This window comes from Aplidium turbinatum, chromosome 11 (genome assembly GCF_918807975.1).
Source record: "Aplidium turbinatum chromosome 11, kaAplTurb1.1, whole genome shotgun sequence".
In the NCBI taxonomy this organism is placed as follows: Eukaryota; Metazoa; Chordata; class Ascidiacea; order Aplousobranchia; family Polyclinidae; genus Aplidium; species Aplidium turbinatum.
This window is the reverse complement of record NC_137482.1, coordinates 4845343-4865457: the sequence shown is the minus strand read 5'-3', so window position 1 is coordinate 4865457 and position 20115 is coordinate 4845343. Positions and strand designations below refer to the sequence as shown.

Here is a 20115-nt window from a genome sequence, read left to right as displayed (position 1 = left end):
GGAAGCCGAAGCCTAAACTTGTTCTAGACATTGTTGTTGTACATTAAATTGTTATTTTAACTCATTGCACCTGGTGCTTTTTTATTCTGGTAATCAAGTTCTCCATAACTTTCAATTTGTAAAAAATTTGCAACACTTAATGGAATAGACACCACTCGGTGTACCTACAGTATATAAAAGTTCACAAGCTGCCTGAAAATGATGATTCATTACTTTACTCTCGGTATTATAAAATATACACTTAAGAGCTTTTGGATCGCAAAATAAATGACCATTTTTTTAAGTTTTCTGTTTCAAAAAATTGTACTTTGTTAGCCATCCATATACTGTGCAAACAAAATTCTGCACAAAATTTTGCCACCTTAGGTTGGTTTTGGTTTATTTTCTAAAATAAAACGAAAAAAGCAACTTCTTCACCTACGGGCAAGCGCGTCCGGTACTCAATTGCTGTATGTTGAGAAAATTGCATCAGCAATAACCACAGGTAACAGCACTTTTTGCGCTAAGACTTCATTGCACACAAACGTCTTTTCAACATTAAATCATGGTGATTCAACCGAATTTTCTAAAGACTTCTGTTTTCAAAGAACAAGTGTCATCAGCGATCAAAATACTGATCACTGACTGAGCATTAAAAATAATATTTGTCAGCAAAAGAGATCTCGTTTAACAACTTTTTCTTGTTTATTTTAATACGTGATAATACTTCAAACTTAATGATATCAAGAGGCGAGAAGTTGTGATGTGTCATTCCAACAGGATTAGTGTGAGGCTGGCGAAGGCTAGACAATAAAAAGTAGATGGTTAAACCTGCACCTGAAGTAAAACAACAAATAGAATATAATCTGCATAAAAACTATAACCTGAAATACGTAAGACCAAACCCATAGTTCAGCATAACTCTCTAAGCAACCATTTTTATAAAAGTAGTTGTACTGTAGTTGCAACACCAATGCAGGATCAATTTAAAAATGCTATTTAAAAAAATGAAAAAGATTGCTCAACAATGTTATCTATTACAATATAACGCCCAATTAGATTTTTAAGCACATCGCACTGAAACCCATAAAGATGCAGAGTTGTAGCTTGTTACTTTAATACCTTTTTGCTCACATACATAGGTCTACATAACACACGAAGAAACAAAAATTAAAGGTCTCAATGATGATGACGCTCTTTGGATGCTGTGTGCTAGACACGGTAACTCAAGATTATCAGTCAGCTTTGCAAACTTGGGCGTGATACCGAGAGATGATGGTTTATTATTCTGTGTCTGCAGGGTTTGCAGAATGGGTTCATGGGTTACATTTGGGATCTCTCTGGGAGGCTGAAAACGTGAAGAAACCAACGCAATTTCTTTACGTATAAATAATGCGTTTGCACTCATTAAAAAGAACAAACAAATAAACTCATTTCAGCGGAAGATAAATGTAGTCGTGCTCGAGCATACTATGTGTAAGCTGGTGTGTGAATTATTATTCAGCCATGCTAAACGTTTTTGTAGAGCCAAAATAAAACGATGTTTTTAATGAATGATATTTTGTATTGTTGTTTTTTTTGTTATTTTTAGGCTCAAAAATAATTTTTAACTTTAAATGTTCGATTTCGTGATTAAATGTAAAAAAAAGATTTTGGCAAAAATCTAAATCAAAACAATACATCTGAGTAGCAGCAGGCTTGTTTTATTGTGATTGGATCGAGGCCAAAGTTGATTTTCTCAGCACACACATCTCCTCTTGATCGGACCTAACCGTATTTCCTTGACATTTAAGTTTTTTTTATTCTTCACTTTTGTCATCCTTAGCCTTTATTTTATTTTGGTATTGTTCTTTTGTTGTTGTTGCCTCTTCTTTTTGTAGTTTTTTTTATGTGTTTCTTACTTTTTATTTGAAAAATTAAAAGATTCAAACAAATTTCCTAAGGTTGCGGAAATTGCTTATGGTTTGAAATCAAAGCTTTTTTCTGTCAAGACAAGTTCAATTTTGATGCAAAAGTTTTGATTTTGTGATGACAAGTGAATTTGTTGTATTCGGAAGTTACTGCAAGTGCCACTTTTAATCGGAAGATTTCCAATGATAGCAGTTTGATTACGTGATTGACTGGATAATAATCACGTTATGGTTTAGTCATTTGTTGTCGCTCCACAACTGCTAAGGCCGTTTTAGCGACAGGCTTATTTTCAATTTTGTATCATATTTGCGATGTCATCATATTATTACCCGACTTATCCTCAGTGAGTTATGCAAGAAAGAATACAATCGGTGTGCGACCGTTTTTAAAGTCTTTGAATTGACACGACCTGGAATTAAACCAAGACTTACAAGCACTGGAGCCGAAGACCATTGAGTTGGTAGTTATGGACGCAGAAAAACTAAAACTAGGCTTAAATACTGACTAGACGTTCGGTTATCATAATTAGCCTACTAATCATTTTTTGTAATCAAACTTCGGCTTCCAATCCTTAAATTAGAAGTTTATTTGCAAAAATGTTTATGTTAATGTTGAGTTTTTGTACAGTTCAAATCAAAACGTGTTCTTTTGTAAAAACTTAGCTTATTGAATAAGCTGTTTAATTTTGTCAAGCCAAGCTGGACATTATCACGCGATATGTGGTTTGCGGTAACTTCATAAAACTTTAGCTGCTTTTTCTCTAAAACTCTTCTTATTGAGTTTAAGTAGCCTAATTTTTGTAATTACCCTTTCGATTGATTAAGCGATTCTTAAAATTCCAAAAAGGACAAAGGTTGTAGCATTTCACCATTTGCAAGATAATGTGTTTATAAAGGGTAACTATAACCTTTAATTTGACTTTTAAACCACAGTGAAGAACGCCGGTTGCATTGCACACGCAGTTTAACAGCAAATACCTTCAGGCGACACAAGAAAAATTACAGACATTAAGTATTTTAATGAAAACGAATAATCTGAAGAACTAATTGCTCGAAATGCAAAGTCAATCTTTTTGCATTGTTTGCAATGATGTTCGTCATTTCAATTTAATGTAGGCCTAGTGAAAACTCTTTTTTTGCTGAAAAACTTTAAAATAATGAGAATAAGTCACCGGTATAAAATTTCATCATATCATGGTTATTAAAATATAAGCTATCAATTGATTTTAATTGAAACAAGGGTAAATTCAGTTTGTGAATAAAAAAATAACAGTTAACCTCTCAAGTACATGTAGCTCCACACAGAGTGAAATTTACATGCCTTTTGACTCTTTTTTATTTCTTTAAAAGTATTATTGACTCAAAAAGAATGTCTAAAAAGACATTACGAAAAGTAACTACGGACAAAGGCCAGTGTTTCGATCTTCCGATCTCTTCAGCGTAGTAAAGTGAAAGTTGTCTTGAACTTGAAGCGTTGGTTGAGATGATGATTTGAAACTTGAGTGATTGTTGTGAGACAATGAGCCTGGATTTAAGTTTTAAAGTTGGACCTCAGCGAAACGTAGTTTTACAGCCTATTAGAAAGTGTGATTTTTTTAAAAGAATTTGTGCTAAGAAATGGCAGGAAACTGTTAAAAATAAAAACTAGAAAAAAAGACAAGAATTTGCAACTGAGCTAGGACAAAACAATCATCTGAGATGGATCTAAAATACAAGAAATTAGATTCTAGATTTTTAAAAAAATCACACTTTCTAATAGGCTGTAAAACTACGTTTCGCTGAGGTCCAACTTTAAAACTTAAATCCAGGCTCATTGTCTCACAACAATCACTCAAGTTTCAAATCATCATCTCAACCAACGCTTCAAGTTCAAGACAACTTTCACTTTACTACGCTGAAGAGATCGGAAGATCGAAACACTGGCCTTTGTCCGTAGTTACTTTTCGTAATGTCTTTTTAGACATTCTTTTTGAGTCAATAATACTTTTAAAGAAATAAAAAAGAGTCAAAAGGCATGTAAATTTCACTCTGTGTGGAGCTACATGTACTTGAGAGGTTAACTGTTATTTTTTTATTCACTTGTTGATTTATTCATATCAGTTTGTATCCTCTGGGGATCCTTCTCTTGTATCATGGGCCAATCCTATAGATGTTTGCTGGTACACCCCTTCATTTTCTTTAAATTCAGTTTGTTTGATTTCAAAATTAACTTTGTGACAGCTCCAAGCCATGACGACCTTTACACATAGAGATCGCTATAGGCTACTCCAATCCAAACATACAGACAATGTGTGTTTTATCTCGATTATGTCTGTATCAACCACCATAGGCTAATCTTCTTCATGCATGTCGTTTAGTTCCATTCTATGTCCTTCCTTTTCAAAAACATTCATGTTCTTGACAGGCATCAACGTAACACACTTTCAACTGTCGAACAGGAACAATTGTCACTCGACTGCGCAGGCGGCTGCAAGCAAAAACCTTTGATGGAAGTTTATTTTTTATGAAACATGCAATTTTTTTTAAATAACTGCTTGGTTCAAATCTTGAGGTAAGACTTGTTTGTATAATTGATTTGAACCGTTTTCTTCAGATCCTTTTCAGCCTCGCAAATCCCAGGCAATCAACCAGTCTTTTTATAATCATTCAACGTATGCAGGGTTTGAATCAATGTAAAAAGGCTTGATTTGTTGTCAAAAAAAAAAAAGATTGTACCCAAACTAGAACTCCATACACTTTTTCTTTGTCGACGCTTGTGCTCATAAAGACGATAACATTTTTGTGTTCTCAAAATGATCTCCATCCATGCATCATGAGATCACTCCACGGAATTGTCGGACCAATCATGTAAAGATAAAAGTTTGAAAAAAAAACAGGGTTTTTAGAAACTTTGATAATTATGTAGCCTACTGTAAACTGTTTTTGTTTTGGTGAACTGTTATCGTCGATTATTCTGGATGCCATTTCTCCATTCGTCAGCTCAGAATGAGCGGAATAGTTGTTACAAAAAAATGATTTTATCGTAATATTCAAGCTGATGTCAGATTAAAACATATTTACTGATGTAAAATTCAACAGAAGACAAGGAAGTCAAACTTCCTGTCCACCTTCAGGCATGTCTTAAATTGTCTTAGCTAAGACACAGCTTGACGTGCCCTCCATAGGTGTCAAACCGGCGCCCTTTCGAACGTTGAACAAGCGCTTTCACCTTAGATTAATCATTGAATTAAATGTTGATGATGATGAACGTATTAAATGTAGCATAAAAAACATTGCGCTGATAGCGTTATTGTAGTAACAATAGAACTCTTTATACTAACAGTGATACAATTTATTTAACACCATCAACTTCAAAAGGTTTCTATGACGTGTTAGACTTAAATAATTTAAATTAAGCGCTTTTGTTTGAAAATATAATGAATTAGTTGTCAAACATCAGAAGCGTTGCATTTTTCAACTCGCTGCATACTCACAACGAAAAAATGCAGCGCTTAGGTTTAAAAATGTCCCATTCATAAAACAAATGCAACGTTATGATACTACCGTCAAAAAATATTTACTTTTTTGACAAACAGCTCTTTTAAAACTAATAAATCTTCAAAACGAAAAAACAAAACCATTTACGTAATCACAGAATGATTGCCAGTATCAAAATCTGTATTTACGACTTTCAGTCGTTCTTGGCTAATTCTTCCGGTCACTTTGACACAAGAAAGTCACTTTTCTACCCGCTCTACTAGTTCTTAGGTAACGTTTCTCATTGCAAGTGCTGAAGATTTTAAGATAGCATGTAACCTCAATATCTTCTACTTCACTATTAAATTGAACTTATGTTTTATTTACGTGAACTGTTGCCTATATACCTATATTTTCTTTGCGTGAGTAAAACAAATAAAAAAAAATGTGTTAAACCCATTGACGTCACTAAGTCTTATTATAATTATTGAAAAACTGAGTCGTGAAGTTTTAAGTCTGAACCTGATACGTAAAAGATAAATGTGATAGCAATTTGCGGCCGATTATCATCAGCTAAACCAACGGTTAATTTTTTTTTCCCATGCATTGCGTGGTTGTGAAAAACATAAGTTACGGAATAGAGTGGTAAATATGAATAACAAACTCTCCAGAGTAGTCGATTCGACACCTCCTATGTCATATGAGCACAGATTTATTGTTTAGGTGGTGGTACGGCAACCTAGTGTTAGAAATTAAACATGAAAAAAAAATTAATATTGCAAAAAAAGTGGTGAGCATTTTGAGCTCTGAAATTTTGCTTTAGCAACTTCTAATTGATGATATTAAATCTACAGTATTGCATGCATAAACAAACAGTAGTTCATATTACATAAGTTCGAGCAAAGTAAGCAATTACTTCCGGAAGTAGCCTACAAGCATGTCATGGGAATGCTTTGAGATTATAATCTCTAAGAACGTATACAAACGTTTTAATAAATCACTCAAATACCACATTATTGCTAGAATCACAATTGCTTACATCGCACAAAACCTAACCAAAAATTAGAGTAGCCTACTCCGCAAAGCATCATCTTGTTACTGAATAAACATATAATTTTAATTAGAAACCTTGGTTAGCAGGTGTAAAAACATTTCACCTACAGTTTAGTTAAAGAAGTGACTATACCCAGACAGCAAAATCTGTCATTTTTACATTGGTTCAATGTCAACGGACGTCAAATCAAAGTAAAAATGACAGATTTTGCTGTCTGGAAAAGGCGTTTGTTACAAAAACTAAACATATTCTGTTAAAAATTTCCTTTTAGCTTTGCGACCACAAAAACAGTTAATAAAGGCGAAGATTCCTCTGCCTTGATCTTGTTTGGTGTTATTTTTCTTAGAAGAATTTCGTTTTCAACAATCACTATAAAGTTTTATCTCGTTGGACGTTTTTCCCTTTTGCGTCGAGAACAGGCAGATCTAGCAGACAAATTTCATTAGACAGCCAATTAACATTTAAAATCTCAATAAAACCATCTTCATCAGAAAAATAAATATATTACCAGTTACCATCTTCCTCTCCGAGTCTGCAACATTTAATTCTCACGCAAAACCATTTGAAAAATCTCAACTTTGAATGAAAGAAAACTTTGGAAATTTAACCTTCGGACTGGTCAGGCCTCATGCGAGGCCGTTTTCTTCACCTCAAGAAATTGGAATAACCCCTAGGGTTACACTCTGGTGTTAGCAATGTCAAACCCCAGCAACCACCAAGTCTTATTTGACGCCACTTTTCGGTCTTGGAAGCGACAGCATTCAGCAACATAGCACTAGGAACAACACACTGTAGTTTTAAGCAAATGCGATAGTTTATTTAAAAACTTGCAGCGTTAAAGAACCGGACGTACGGTTTCACATCGAACATCTTCGAATGTTGGACATGCAGAAAAGTATTTTCCACATATAATTTGCGATCATGAAAAACAAAGTAAGGGGGAACAGACACCCTCCACGGAGGGCTGGATGGGTGATTGTAAAACTTAGTCTCACAATTTTTGTTTAAAAAATTGCATCAAACATGCGGCAAAGAGTCTCCCTACAGAAACGATTACCCCTCATTGCACATATACCCAGCTATATCACTGGCAGGAATGCTCGCTGAAAAGAGCAGACGCGATGAAAGACACAGACATCACTGCACACGACATTAAATCAAAAAACCAACCAACAACGAGCAGATATTTTTCATCCAAAGACATTGACTCAATGCGAACTAAAAGATAAATTTTACTAAAAAAACTGGCAACATGATTGTTCCATCGTCATTGAGCTCGCTTACATGGGTATTGGGTAACGACTAGAACATCACACAACTAAGGCGAAAGAGAAAATTAAAAAAAGAAAACTAATCGGGTAATAGTTAAAACATCGCACTCTCGAGTTTTTTGTCGCTAAAAGCAACTACTTTCAATTCTCTCATTTTCGCAAACCATCATTTTTCCCGATTAGTTTTCTTTTTTCAATTTTCTCTTTCACCTTAGTTGTGTGATGTTCTAGTCGTTACCGCTTACATGAGCTCAACCATGTGTGCTTAGCCGAATGGTGAGAGCCTGGTACGGCATTCGAAAAGACGCTGGTTTGACACCGTCAAGAGCTGGTAGTTGTCTTTGTCAAGAAGAGGTTCCAATAATTTCACGATAATTATTGAGGATGCTTGCATCTCTGCACAGTGAAGGACCTGTGTTATGTAGGAGGAGTTCAAAAGATGAGATCTTTGTAACTCTATCGCGCCCAGCATTTCCGCAGTTTGATCGAGAAACCCAGGCGGTTCTGCTGGCTTCCTTGCCGAGCTTGCTTTGTAATGGCATGAAAAATTTTCCAATTCCTAATTTTTGTCACCAACTACTTTGATATTTTTATATTTAACGACATGCGATTTAAAACTGATGAATATAATAGCGCCGGCCTCGACAGAGATAATTAACTAAGATAAATTACTAGACCTACAAACTCGACTTCGTCCTTCACCATGGTTCCATTGACCGCAGTCGGTGTGTAACATTGCAGATGACCAACAAACACGGATAGAACGCACGTGGACAAACAAGAACATTTTATGTTAGCCCGTAAGGTAGTCACAGAACAGATGAAATACAATAAAAAAAACTGCTTGGAAAACTGGATTTTGCGTTAAATGTAGAATAAGATACCGCAAGTTGAGAGCAGTGATTAATAAAATGCGATGATATTAATTTTTATCTAGATTAATATCGGGGGATAAAATTACTACCAGCAGTTCCACGGCTGTTGTAAGGAGGATAATTTTGATAGTTTGAATAATTGTAGCGATTTCTCGGCGCGGCGCCAAACATAAAGCGATTTTGATTTAAATTATTAAAATTGTTGTAGCCTTGGCGCGGTCTGTAACTTCGGGGCGGTGGACGAGCGTTGGCCGCATTTGGAGGGTACGAAGCCCGCTGTTGCTGATTACGTGGTCCAGGCTGAAATGTTGCGCCTGATGTGCTTGGCCTTGCCGAAGCAGGGTCAGTCCAAGTAGGACGACTGGCGGAGGTCGATGGGTGACGTTGAAAGGTAGTCTGGGGTCGAAGGGGCGGTATGGGCCTGGGTTGAATAGGTGGCGGGGGCCTGGATTGAAAACTTTGTGTTCCCGCAGGTGGCGGTCTGCAGAAAAATAAAACAAATTTGTACTTAAAACCTTCTGGACTCTAGAGCAAAGCGTTAAAAACTCGATCATTTTGCTCCCAAATGTTAAAGCTTCGCGAAGCAACACAGCCACTACATCAATAAACTCTGCAGTTGTATTCGGAAAGGGAGGACAAGAAATAAGCCACGACTTGTGAAAACAAAGCCACCAACAGGGGCTAAATGAGGGTGGGGGCAGCAGGTGGACCGGGGCCAAAACCAAGGAGGGCCGCGATTAAAGGTGAAAAGCGGTGGATATCTGCTGAAGTTATCAAGTACAAATTTTGGTAAAGAGGTCACTTTCTTCAACCACAGACATATACAACCAAGCAACCACACGGCATTTAACATAATCCATTAAAATTGAACATAAACTATAAGCTACAAACGTTTTCGGCCATACACACGTTAGCCCTTATCAAGTAACAAAAAATAACTGATCTAAACACTGAGTTTAGATCAGTTATTTATCGAACTAAGTATCTAAGTATCGAACGTTTTCGACATCACAAGATGTCCTCTTCAGGAATCATATAACTTAACTACATCTGAATAAAATACAATGGTTAACTAAATCTATAAACAGGAAAAGACAAAAACTGCACAGTACTTCTGACTAGCTCAAACTCAACGATAGGCTCCACGAGAATCAAAGGTAACTGCAACAAAAGGTGTTAAACAGATCACATGATAGAAAGGCAAGGTGCGAAAAAACTAATTTTAAAATACAGAGAGCAAGAAAGACGAGCCGCAAGCATACAATTGTCTGTTCAAAAGTGGATTGTGACGTTTTATGTACAAGGCTTCCAAGATCTTAGTTTGATACTCAGACCTGCCTCTGGACATGATCTCAAATTGCTTGACAGAAACGTTGTTTTGGCATTCTGTACATGAGAAAATGTGATTTTTAATTGTGCTTTTCTGTACAGAATTCAAATTCAGGTGTTCCCCAGCTCTAGTCGATAAATGTCTTGTTGACATACCAATTTATGTCAGGCTTACATCACGCAAACAACTGAATTTATAAACATTAGAACATAGAGCAAAGGGCGTAGGCGACTTCAGGTGGAAATATCTGCCTACTTTGAACGTTCTATACACAGGGTAAATGTCACAATCAAATTTCTTTTTGACAGTTTTAGCTAGATTTTTTGAAAAACATGTTTTTGGTTATTTTTGGACAAAAAAAAGTGAAACACGGCAATTTTGCTTGGGTTTTGCTACTGATGCTTTTATTTCGGTTGTTAAGCTGCGCCACCTTGTTTAAACATTAAGTACATTGGTACTAGCTTCACAATAGAATATAGTGACGCTTTTATTTCGATTGTTACGTCATCAACAGTACATCCTAAAATAAAAATGATGCAATGTTGCATCATTTTTGTTTGGGATATTTTGCAAACAAGATTCATAAATTTTGTCTGATAGATGGTGGTTTGATGAATAGAATTCAGAAAATACCAAAACCTAAGCCCCAACATCTGAAAATCCGACAAGATTGTAAAGTTTCCATCACAGATATAGCCGCAAATCATTTAAAAGCCAAGATCTTACGGTTTTCTGAGCACAAGAAAGAAGCTAAAGATTAATCTTTTCGGAGCGACCATATGTGTCGTCTTGCTCTGGCAGCTCATTTATTGATGGATGTTCCAGGAAATTTGAAACCCTTACTTTTTTTATCGTTAAGAAGGCGTGTCCCATGCGCGTTGGATAACAACAGCGAGTGGTTGCTTAAGAATGCTGATTTTTGGGTATTGTGTGTTGAGCCTCAAAATATCCCTAAACTTCAACGTATGGTTTCTTTCATTGTTTGTGTTTATTTGCCAGCATCTTTGGTCATCCATCTTAAACCTTCTGCTGCTGAAGGTCCCTCAATTGTACTGTTCACAAGAGATTTATTACTTGCAGATAAATATGTTGATGAACCAGTATTCAACGCTGTTCTGATACATCGTTAAGCATGCACCCCAATGGTTGAGCACTAAAAACGTTGCTTTAAATTCCCACGCTGAAGCTCCGTTTTTTGCTGCTGATGCGGTAAGACCGAAAAAATTTCCAAGAACGTTGATATCGATGAGACGCTTTTGAAGCGTGGTAACTAACGTGATTTTTTCTCCGAAGAAAGTAAGATGGCTCCATGCATTGCATGTTTTTCATCTCCATTCCAAGATGATTTAGCCAAAACAGACTTGCACATTTGTGCTGCTTTGCACAGTATGGTGTGATAAATAATCCCATTGAACTGTGTTGTGTTGTTGAATGGTGGTTTTGTTTGATAAATCTTTGAACTAAATGATCAAGGGTTTAACGTTAGCTAGTATTAGTAATTGCAACAAGCATGCAAAAATCAATGCTGAGGTAATTAATTCTAAATACAATATGCTAGTAGAATACTACCAAGTACCACTGTACTTAAATTGTTAAACAATGTGGCGCAGCACAGCAACTTAGTCGAAATAAAAGCGTCACTATAGCAAAATTGCCATGTTTCTCATTTTTTTGTCCAAAACCATGTTTTTTTTTAAAATAACTCCTTTTCTGTTGCAGTTAGCGTTTCATATTGTATTGACAACAAATAGGAAATCGTCCCTTCCAGTCATTTTGGCGCAAGTTCCAACTCTCTAGCTCTTACCATATTCGTGATAAAGCCAAAATAGCAAAAATCCGCTAGCTGGCGCATCAAGATGACGCTATAATGAAAAAATAACGTCATTTTTGAAATCAGTGACGAAAATCCAGTCAGAATTCGACCCGAACCTAATTTTCCTGAAAAGTCGACTAAAAGTGGGACACCCTAACTAAACATACCTTCAGTGGCCAGATTTAACAATTTTGTGACATCCTTTTTCTCAATGAGTGGTCGATGCGGCTGGTTGTCATTAAAAATGTGATCAGCAATAATATTGATGGTTTCTCGAAGCGGCACGTTAGTAAATAGCGATGTCACATCGAAACTCACCATAACCCTATTCGGAGGACATTCAAATTCCTTCAGCTTTTCCATGAATTGTTTCGTCGAATTTAGCATGTAAGTGTTAGCACCATGTTAGCACCTTGCCTTTCTACCATATCATGTGATCTGTTTAACACCTTTTGATGCAGTTACCTTTGATTCTCGTGGAGCCTATATCGTTGAGTTTGAGCTAGTCAGAAGTACTGTGCAGTTTTTGTCTTTTCCTGTTTATAGATTTAGTTAACCATTGTATTTTATTCAGATGTAGTTAAGTTATATTTATATTATTCCTGAAGAGGACATCTTGTGATGTCGAAAACGTTCGATACTTAATTTGTTGCGTAGTTTTGTGTTTCTATATGTAATAAACTTGAAGATGTTAAACTTGATCAGGTTACCTGGCTTCGTATGCCTATGGTTCAACAAGACAAACTCTCTACCGAAGCTCAATAATCATTATCTCATCAAAGAAACAAACACTTGTGATGATGTTCTCTAGAATAAGTTATAGTCGAAATCCTGATGCCCACACCAGCAGCAGACAAGATGCAATTGACTGATCAAAAGTCAAAAGCACTCGACAAGAGTAAACCAAGAACCAACTCATGAAAAGCCTATTCCAGAATCATCTTTAATCACCATTCGTACCTGATCGCATTATTGCTGGCAGCATTGGTTCTCAAGGTCTTGCAAAAACGAAGCTGCTCCAGTTTGAACAAGAGAAGCCTAAAAACACATACAGATTACAGAACATTTTATTTTATGTCCGTCGCGACAACATATACGACAATGTCATCACCCAGACAGACAACATGTCATCTGCAGACGTTGAATCAATGTAAAAGTTACGGATTTTGCTCTCTGGGCACTGGGGTAAGCTTTTGTTTCAGTGAAAAAGTAAGAATACTGTATTGCACTTATTTTTAAGGAAAGTTGCACAACAAAGTTGCATTGGTGCACGAGCATTTCAAACCCCAGTACTTTATTTATATGATGTATTCACATTGGCCAATAATGCCGAATGTTTCCGAACATTATTCGTCAAAAAGGGACGATCGTTCATCTAGCATACTGATTACTGAAGCTTCATTATAACACCGCAATGTAATATAATGCAAGAGTAATGTTTGGCTGGAACATCTTTTAAGTCACTACTCAGGTCAAGCTGTCGATTGGAATGCAATTGCAACCTAATCTGATCGCTGTAAAAGTCACATCCAAACATTTTATTTACGACGTTTCCTTTCAGTACAATACTTGGAAAATGTTGCGATTCATAGTTGCATTTAAAAAACGATTTAAAATTTGTTATAAAATTCCTGGAAATAGCTCAAAATGTATTGCTGTATCTTGTTCAATTTGGAAGTTGTTTGAGCTTGTAAAAATCAGTTACAAAAACTTGCTCAAGTCAGCCCAGACGTTGTTTGAAAACAGCAGAAAGCATTTTCTTTGGGGAAAGTAAGCTTCGAAAAGTTCAACAAGTTTATGTGAAAGGTTGCTCGTTTGGGAATTGGATTCTGTACCACATTTCTAGAAAATGTTTTGGCACAGCCTGACACACGACAAGGTATCGAACCCATGTCTACCGGTTCAGAGGCGAACACTCTGACCACTAAGAAACCGAGCACAAAAAAAAGTGAACTGTGCAAACTAAACAACGGTTTGGTTTAAATAATGTAAAACAAGTTTGATCACACCACAATCATATGACACAAGCTATTCATTAGTTGTTAACATATTGACACAAATTACTAAAAACTGAAGTAATTAAGCAGATGTACAAATCACATCATGAATATTTGTATGAGCATCAATCTGTACCTCTGTAATGTTTGGCATGAATTGTTTTTGCTGTGATGGTCAGAAATAAAAACAAACTGGAGATTGAAAATAAGATACCTTCTTGCTGTTTCCAAGCGAAACTTGAGGTCGGCCTTCTTTATTTCAAACTGGACCGCCTTATCCTGCAGTTCTTCCAGCGCGAAGTCTCGTTTGTACGCCTTCAAGTTAAGCATAGTACAGTGTAGAGGAGTTTCCTGTCAGAACAATCAACAACACGTCCTAATCGTCACGGTATTGTAATGCAACGTTATTTTGTTTACATAAAGCTTTTCCTGGATTGATGGAGCAGACTCTCAGAAGCTATTGACATTCAAGGGCAGATCACAGAATAATTGTACAGCTCAATGCTATACTGGGCGGTAAGGTACTTGCCTCATCATGAAGGATTGGCAGACTTTACTTGCATGCTGCTAATTTCTCACCATATCAACTTATCAGTGTAACAGCGGTTATCGTGTGGTGCGAGAATTGAGACCAGTTTTAAAGTGTTTGAGGCTTTGCATAAGCCTAATCAACTTTTCCATCAATTCACTATGACCACTGTTAAATACAATATTTGGAAAAAGCTTGCTTAAAACTTTGGCAGGGTATTTCCCAATAGCTAAGCTCGTAGAAAGATATCTGTCGACGTCATAGGGCTATAAACGTAAATTGCAGTTACCTGGCAACGACTTAGCAATTCACTATTCTGCTTCAGCTCATCTTGAATGGCGGTGATCAGCTTATCAATGTCCGTTATGCTGAAACAACAACATGAAACTTATCCGACAGACAGCAGCAGCAAACGTAAAAAGGTTGTGGAGATAAAAAATAATCAAACTGAGGTGTGCACAAAATAAAAATATTGCCTGAAGTACTGAGAAACACTTTGTGAACTCGCACTGAGGAACACTTTGTGAACTTGCACTTAGGAACACTTTGTAAACCCGAACTCGATTAAAAATTAATTGATTACTTCTGGTCATTACAATCGAGTCGTTAGCACGAGTGGCGATGGCATCCTGATGACTAACACAGAGCGTAATAGGCGACTGAGGAAGCCCGACTGCAAATCACGCTAATAAGTCATCTGCAACATCCCTGGGGGTGAAATGAGGACAACATCAAAAGATCTCCACTCCTCACCTCAGCTTCATCATTGGATCATCGTTTTTGACTGGAGGATGTCGCTCTCTGTTGTACTCATCCCACGCTGTTTGCCTCTCTTCCGCTGTCAGCTCCTCCGAAGCTTGATGATCCAGGAGGGAGTCATGCTCATGAAATGAGACAATGACATCCCGGGTGATGGTGTTCTGAAGATGATAGATTTAAGATGAACTATTTCCCAAAGAATAGATTTTAACTTCTTTATCTACTCATTATCGCTGCATAGCAAAGTGGTGAAAGTCCTTGGTGAAAGTTCGCAAGAGCGCTGGTTCAACACCCTTCAAGAGCATATAGCTGTGTCTTTGACAAGACACTTAAAGGTATTCCTGAAGGTGGGCACAAAGTTTGTCTTCCTTGCCTTACCGTTCACTTTATCCAAATCTTCAACGGGCGTAAGCCTGGATACGACAAAATAATCTAGTTATTATTATTATGCAACAGAACAGGATTTTGTTGACATATTCAAGCTTGAGCCCGTTGGTTGAAAATATAGGTTAAGTGGACTGAAAGACAATGTACGTGTCTCCCGTCAAACAGAATGTTTCATCGAGACAAAGCTGCCTGATCTCTGTGGGCGTCGAACTGATGTCCTCTGGACTATCTCACTACTCAAGCACATCAGCGGCATAATGCTACATCAATAATTGTGTTAGTTGTGGGCCGATCATAACATTTTCATGAACTGTTAAACTCCCTGGGAATGACTGACACAGACTTACAAAGAGAAGATCCGCCATCACTTTGTCTTTCGGAACTGCTTGATCTGGAGTGGAATTTTCCTTTGATTTTCCTTCCAACTTTTTGGGCTTAAAACTGTAAAGTTCCGCTATATCGTTGGCCGTAAAGTGCCGCTCAATCTGTTGCTCGTCGACCACGCGAAATGCCAAAGACTGTTTCACAACCTGCAAATATAAGATTGACATAAAATCACATTTATCTTAGTGCGAAAGCCTCTTCGTATGCTTAGCCTTGTCAGTCTACCATACTAGTAGAGGCTTCTAACCACTGACGCAGGTCAGGTCAGTCTAGATTGACAGAGTGAAGTTTCCGCTTGCAGTTGAAGTGTTGTTGTCTGTGAAGGCATGAAAGGTGGCCTGTGTTAGTTTGTGATGGTTTGGGTAAGGTCCTCAACATTCGCTAAGGAGAGGATGATATATCTTTGTTGTTAAGAATATTGTTGGCGAAGATCGTGACAAAATGAAAGGTTACATTTTGAAAAAGCAAGTTTTACATAAAGAAATCTACCATAAAATGAGTTAGAGTGGATGACAAAAATGATTTGTCTTGGTCCGATATTAACAGTCTACTCTGCTGCAAATGCCACCATTCCATACATGCCTATTGCCCATGTAGCTACACGATGAGCAACGATACAGTGACATATAAAAATGCCAACACGTTGCATTATGCCAATTGCAGTCAGTTTGAGTGAACGGTTGAAACCCTATACTGACGTGCAGCTGTTTCGCAAGATTTCACATGGAATAAAATATCTGACCGCAATCCAGAAGCCACAAAGCTGAGCTTGGTTCAAATACGACTTGTTGCAAAATTGACACAAGATGGTATGATTGATAAAAAGAAAGAAAAGATAACATTTTCAAACCGAACTTTGAACAGACACCCGCCGATGGCAAAATTACATGTGACATTTCCGATATACAAGTATGACCTCATAATGACAACCGCAAGTAAATGAAAAAGTCATTACGATCGTATCGCTGTGGTGTTGTATGACAGACACAAACTGGTGACATCCGCAACACGCCATGATATACAACTACTGTACATCTGATGGTGCGTCTGCGAATGCCAATACTCGCTAAACCTCGCACGCACATTAAGTCTGAGCAAATGCTATCAGGAAAAATAGGGATCTAGGTTTCGGACAAACGCCGGACTAATTTTTGAAGGTAACCTTTAAAATTTGACATCTACAAAGAAAGTTCCAAATATGAGGCAAATATTAGCAATAAACGGGTTGCGCGTGGGCGTGAACAAAAGCCTAAAGATGAGATTATAATTTATATTTCTGTCATTATGTTACAGTGTCATCAAATGATTCATATGATGCACAAGCATGTGGCGTATCATTTTTCATACGGTTCTGCTTTTATTGGGAAAACATTTCAAAGAGAAACATTTCAAAGGTACTTCCGAAAAATCATTTGTTTGGAATCTGTCTACATACCGGTGAGTACTCAAGTAGCAATACATCGTTAGACGTTAAAGCAATGCAATACTACCTTTTGATACTTGATGCTTTTTGCAACACTTGGCTATCTCCTACCGGTGCAGACACACATTCCTACAGCCTGACATGTTTTGATTTAGGTAGAACCAGGCCAAGACAGCGCGCGGTCCATACAGGGTAAAAATAACATTCTATATTATTATTGTACCTGTCGTTCATAGATCTTCTCCTCCATGGTACCCTGCCCGATGAGACGGTACACGTAGCAAGGCTTATCCTGGCCAAACCGGTAAATGCGAAATATGGATTGAACGTCGTGGGTGGGGTTCCACGAGGCGTCAAATAAAACAGCTCTGAACCAAACAAACAGCGTTAATCACGGCTCTTCAAGAGCTATACACGTTGGTTGAACATCAATTAAGAGAATGCGGTTCTACCTTAAAGCATGCTTGAGGGTGGACATGAAGCTTTTTTTCTAAGGTTTCGTCTACTTATTCTTAATCTTCCTCAAAACAACAAAAACGAGGAAATTATTTTCCATTTGATAACAATGCAAATAATGAGTTTTGTGACTCCCCAAAAATCATTGTTGCCTTCCAGTATTAAGCAAGTGTGAAGTCACATTTGGTGCTCTTCTTACGTACTCCAGTTATGGGCGTTGGAAAAACTGAGAGATAGCTGAATCATTTGAAACCAGATTTTTGCAGTGTCACTAAGTTTTTAGTTTGAAAGTTAAATATCTTTTTTAATATCGTTCACGTGTAACTTCCAACTATAGTTAAGATAGTAGCAGTTCCATGAATAGGTAGACATGTTTCTCGGCAGTCGAGTGAAGCAAGAATTGACAGTGATAGACTCGTGTTTCGCCCATAAGGCTGGGCTCATCAGTATCGCACCACTAAATCATGCCGAATAGTTGTCAAGTTGCTCGCTGTTCTATAGTGAGTAGTCAGGTAGTGCTGACGCCAGGAAGATCGCTCCTTCTTAACAGATAGATACGTTCTTTGAATGGTACCTCTGTTGAATTACCATTGCAGGTACTGAATCGTCTATTGTACAACAACTTACTCTGTTCTAAACCAGGTTCTTGAAATTAAATTCTTACTTCACCTACTGAGTAAACAAAACAAAAGCTTCAGCACAGCACCTGTTTGCCCCAACCAGGTTGATGCCGATCCCGCCGGCTTTGGTGGAAATGAGGAAGAGTCGGCTACGTGGGTTCGTTTTGGAGTTGAACCGATCAACATGCAACTTCCGCTTCATCGCCTGCGTGGAGCCATCGAGGCGGAAGTAGTCGTAGTCTTTTATCCTGCATTGTAAGATGGTGTTATATAGAGCAGAGCGGATCTGGAAAGCTACGACAGACAAAGCAAGTTCGCCTGACTGACTATACATGCCAACCAGCTAAAGTTACTATTGCTGCATCGTTGCAACGTCGTCAAACGTCTGCTAAACCACGTGCTCAATATCTGCATCTTGGGCTATGTCATTATCACGAAAAGGGTGACTCGAACTAGGGTAAAACACAAACCAATGTAAAATTGTGGACATGAAGATTGGCTCCCTTATCTTCCCGTCCAATTAATCTAAATCTTCAACTACCGGGCGTAAGCCTGAACACGACACGACAAAACATAGCTGTCCAACGTCCAACTGGACAGCAACATAAGCACCTTCTGACGATCCCGCAAAGGGTGAAACAGGTTGTAAAGGTTACTTTGACAAAAGTGATTTAATTTACTTGAATTAGCTCAGCTTAGCATTGCGCTTGACATTGAGCACTCTTTTGTGGCATTAATACCATCTATCGTACCAATTTTGCTCCTAAACAGGCCAGACCGTTTCACCAACAGCGAGAGCCACTTACCAACGTGTGGGTCTGTCCGATCCCGATCCGAACATCACCGTCTCACCGCTCTTCCTGTGCGACACGTCAGCAAGGACTTGTTCGATAAGGTCGAGAGTCAGGAGTGACTGGGAGAAGACAACCACCTTGTCGTTCGCCCCCGCAGCGAGACGCAGGATTTCCAAAAGCAACATGATCTGGAAGACGACATTGGGGGAAGTTCAATTGATGCAGAACGATAAAAGACACAAATAAACTGTATTTGAGTTATAAAAGGTAGAACTGTTAGGGAAATTGAACATAGAAATGCCACTGTACTTTTCGATAAAACAGTAAACAAACATACTTACGAAGCGATATGACTCTATGGTGCGACAAACTAAAAATGCTTGTTTAATGTTTAGTCAATCAATATATTAATTTAAGTTAACAACTCATGAAATCAGTAGACGATTGTGTATATCTCACCCGAATACAGTATTGTCAAAATGCAGCCAAAACGAGTAAAATTGAAAGCTATAAGCTCAAATTTCTTTACCTTGCCGCTATGTTCGATGTTGTGTATGAGGTTGTCTTGTGCAGGCATCACTGAGTCGTACCAGGCAGGCTTGCTGTCGTTCTCATCTTCATTTAAGAATATTGGTTCAGTTTATTAACTTTGAATTAAGCTAGCCCAGCCAGAAAACGGCAACTTTTGCTAACTGGGAAAGTACATGGGCGGCTAGAAATCGCTCCTAGGCTGAATATATCTGACACTCAATCTACACAGAAGCATAAGACGGAACAGAAAACCCCGAACCCAGCATTGAAGGATTTTCACAATTTCTTAGAAGTTTAACTTTTTGTGGTCTACCAAAGTATATCTTACAGTTACTCAAAAAAGAGTTGAAAGTTAACAACTTACGAAAAACTGCTTGAAACCTTCATTTGAAACAAACATCTTAATGTTGTTGGGGTGTATGACTTCATGCGATGTTCATCTAACTACCGCTGAATTTTTTTTGTCTTTCAAAAGTGAAGGGTTTCCAAAAATGTACGTGGCCATTTAGCCATGCACGAACGACCCCACCACCAAATTGACGTTGTA

At 37.7% G+C, this 20115-nt stretch overlaps 1 protein-coding gene across 1 annotated transcript in view; it reads right to left on the bottom strand.

Annotated features, from left to right (window-relative positions):
- Positions 1-7200: 7200 nt before the first annotated feature.
- LOC145779747 (uncharacterized) overlaps positions 7201-20115 on the bottom strand; it is a 42327-nt gene continuing 29412 nt past the window's right edge. Inside the window, exons 30-39 of the mRNA XM_082591386.1 lie at positions 19567-19652; positions 19050-19225; positions 18330-18491; positions 17391-17535; positions 15708-15890; positions 14968-15134; positions 14504-14582; positions 13900-14036; positions 12649-12726; positions 7201-9026 (exon numbers count right to left, since the gene is read on the bottom strand). Coding sequence (XP_082447512.1) covers positions 8609-9026; positions 12649-12726; positions 13900-14036; positions 14504-14582; positions 14968-15134; positions 15708-15890; positions 17391-17535; positions 18330-18491; positions 19050-19225; positions 19567-19652 — 1631 coding nt within the window. The 3' untranslated portion in view covers positions 7201-8608. The remainder of the gene's footprint in view (positions 9027-12648; positions 12727-13899; positions 14037-14503; positions 14583-14967; positions 15135-15707; positions 15891-17390; positions 17536-18329; positions 18492-19049; positions 19226-19566; positions 19653-20115) is intronic.